Below are 3,250 nucleotides of genomic sequence, written 5' to 3'. Positions count from 1 at the left end.
GCGAAAGCAGCTCTATTCGACTAGCATGCTTCCTCGTCGATATCGTCGCATGCGAGGCCAGCTGGCAATATTACGGGCCGCTCAGAGAAGGCTTCAGCAGCGGCTGCTCGCCACTCTGTCGCAGAACTACGCCTTAATCGTTTCTATGCAGGAGCTCAAGCGCCAACTTAGCCAGCAAAAACTGGCCAAGGACGAAGAGATTCGAAGACTCGGTCTAGAGATAAGCGCTCTCCGTCATCTCGTGAGTACTAGGGCCCTTTACAGCGACAATTCACTTACATTGTCAGACCCCTCTTCTAGTGGTTCAAGACAGCCGGTATCGTCGTCCGAGGGAGCAACAATAGACAAAAGATGAATTTATTAGTGGTTAAGCTGGCTTTCTATTCCTACCAAGTTCAAGTCCTGGCCTTTTCAGATTGAGTTCCGTCTGCCTCCATTTCTGGTATCATAGCTAATAAATGCGCCGGATTTGGCCGGTAACGGTGGGAGAGTTTGTAAGTAGTTACCTTTCGGCTGAGTCTGCTTGCAAATTGGATCGTCTGCTGTAACTATATTCTCATTTTCAGTAGGCAATAAGTGCTGCATCTTGTAGTCATTGAACATCGGGTCCAGTCGCGCGACGGCGCCGCGACTGTAGCCAGGCGGCCCCATCATCCTACCCACTTCATTAAACACGCTCTACCCAGGAATGGGCGGCCACGATGGCAAAGAAAGAGTAAAACCAAAACATTGCGTAGATGCTTGGCAACACGCTGTACGGTAACCGCCTAAGTTTATAAAGATCATGCTGCTTTATCATGAGCTGGTAGTAACGATGAGTAGACCTTGTACCTTATGCTAGCACAAATGCCCCCTATTCGAGCCAACAGAGTTGGATTCAGTTAGCACTACCTACCCATTTTTGAGAAAGCACGAATTTGACGAGGAAGCAAAACTCGTTGGAGTTGGGGGGTGGCGCGGTACCTGAAAATTAGGTGGCGGGACAGCGTCCGCTCGGCCATGAAGAAAACGGTACCGCCCAGTGAAGCTGAGCGCCAATGTTAGAACTCGGTGGTGGATCACAAACAAGGCTGGCACGGGTCTCGGCCATCGGAGTGGGTGCTGTGGTGAACGGAGGTCTGTGGGGCCGAATGGGCCGCTCATAATCTTGCCGCCCGGGGTTGGTGGTTTGCTCGGCTGAAGTCTGGGCTATGAATACGGTTGGTTGCTTCTAACCGCCAACTTAGTAGGATGGGTGAATACTTCGTATTACTACTGAGACAAAGACAGGGTTCAGATACCTACCCCTGGCTACAGAACAAATATTATAACATGGCCTCGCTCAGCCAAATTTGAGAATCATCTTGCAGCAACTTTCCAAGATGGCGACTTTGTCACTACTTCCCCCTGAGCTATTGTCTATTATCCTTTCTTTTTTGTCTGTTCGGGATATTGCCGCAGCAATACAAGCACACCGCATATTCTATAACTTTCGGGCATTTCTTCTATCTGAAGATGCGAAGCATGAGCATAGAGCTTTGCTGTGGGCATCCACGAGAGGCAACTGTGAGCTGGCTCTAGCCTCTATTAAGGTTCACAAAGCCCTACAGCGGCCTCTTGCCGGCATTTTTGATGGCTGGGGGCAGTCTCCTCTCATAATTGCTGTTCAATGTGGTCAACTCCTTGCAACCGACCTCCTGCTAAATGCGGGCTTCAACCCAGACGAAAAATGGGACGACGATATGTCGCCGTTGCATTGCGCCGTCAGAGCTGGCAACTATAAAATTTGCCAACGTCTCCTGGAAGGAAAAGCAGACAAAGACATTTCCGACGAGCACGGCGCCAGGCCCCTCCACTTTGCAGCTCAGGAAGCCAGCGCCGACATTGTTAAGCTTCTTCTCAGCTTCGGCGCCAACGCAGATGCCATAGACAATGACGGCGCCACACCATTGATCGAGGCTGTCAGATGCGGAAATGCGCCGGTGGCTCATGCGCTTTCGAGCTACACTTTGAATATGTCGGCCCGAAATTCTTTCGGTTCGACAGCCATGGCCTATGCTGCTGCCGCAGGCGATGTCTCCATCATTCGCCAGCTGTTGTTGGTCGGTGCGGAGTCTGACACGCCGAACCTGGATTTCGCTACACCATTGCATCTTGCAGCGCAGCATGCCAATACCGAGGCCCTCCATATTCTGATTGATGGAGGTGCAGATGTTAATTCTCGGGATCGAACGTCAGAGACCCCGTTGCATAAGGCATCGTATGCCGGCAGCAGCGCCTGCGTGCGAGCGCTCTTAGACCACGGTGCCGATTGCAATGCAGGTACCCAGTCGGGCATGACTGCACTGATGTACGCCGCTATGCAACGAGATCTTGGCGTTGCGCAGGAACTCTTAGAGCGCGGGGCTGACGCGAGCAAGACGAGCCACGACGGGCTTACAGCCTATACCTACGCGGCTATGGTCGAGAATATAGAAACCGCTCGGCTTCTACACAGCTGTACTCCACTCAGTATAGTTGGTCGGTCCTCCGCCCGCCATCATCGCGTGATGGATTGCCTCATGATGATATCGACGAGCATTCCGTTCCTAGACGACGACGGCAAAGCTAAGCTATGCATGATGGCGTCCGAATCCGGCGCGACGGATATAGTCGCAGCCTTATTGCCAACCATCAGCATCGACAAAGTAGACAGTTTCTCGATGCTTGTACTCGCGGCCTCACAAGGCAATTCCTATTTGGTCGATCTTCTTCTCCATTACGGGTCTAGACTTAGTCCCGCCGGCAGGATTGGGGCCAGGGGCGAGACTGCGCTACACTACGCCGCGCTACACAATGACACCGGGCTGGCCGGTGCACTGCTGGTACGGGGCTCCGATCCGAATGCAAAAGACTCGGCCGGCTCGACGCCATTACACTGGGCCGCTAGTGCCGGGCACGACGATGTCATACACCTTCTCGTCAAAGCGGGTGCTCAGGTGCATTGCACGGATGACTCCCGCGCGTTGCCCGTTCATTATGCGGCATTACAAGGTCATAATGAGATGATCCAGTCTCTTTATGCGTATGGTTCGCCACTCGATAGCGAAACAGATGCTGGCGAAAGCGTCCTTATGTTTGCTGTGAAGTCCGGCAGACTTTTCGCGGTAGACACACTTCTTGCCCATGGTGTATCCATCGGCACGCAGTGCCAGAAAGGCTGGACGGCTCTGCATGTTGCCGCCTATCACGGGCAACCGGTCATAGCGACGCGACTGCTTGCCGCAGGTGC

At 53.0% G+C, this 3,250-nt stretch overlaps 1 protein-coding gene across 1 annotated transcript; it reads left to right on the top strand.

Moving 5' to 3' along the window:
• Positions 1-2,027: 2,027 nt before the first annotated feature.
• On the top strand, positions 2,028-2,529 carry ISF_10047 (Ankyrin repeat-containing domain protein; the record flags this gene model as incomplete). The annotated part of the gene is made up of 2 exons (XM_018853644.1): positions 2,028-2,441; positions 2,497-2,529. 2 exons carry the CDS (start codon positions 2,028-2,030, stop codon positions 2,527-2,529), a joined length of 447 nt encoding a protein of 148 aa, XP_018699166.1.
• Between the last annotated feature and the right edge of the window lie 721 nt (positions 2,530-3,250).

Source organism: Cordyceps fumosorosea, assembly GCF_001636725.1.
Source record: "Cordyceps fumosorosea ARSEF 2679 chromosome Unknown scaffold_207, whole genome shotgun sequence".
Lineage (NCBI taxonomy): Eukaryota > Fungi > Ascomycota > Sordariomycetes > Hypocreales > Cordycipitaceae > Cordyceps > Cordyceps fumosorosea.
This window is presented reverse-complemented; position numbering and strand designations above follow the sequence as displayed.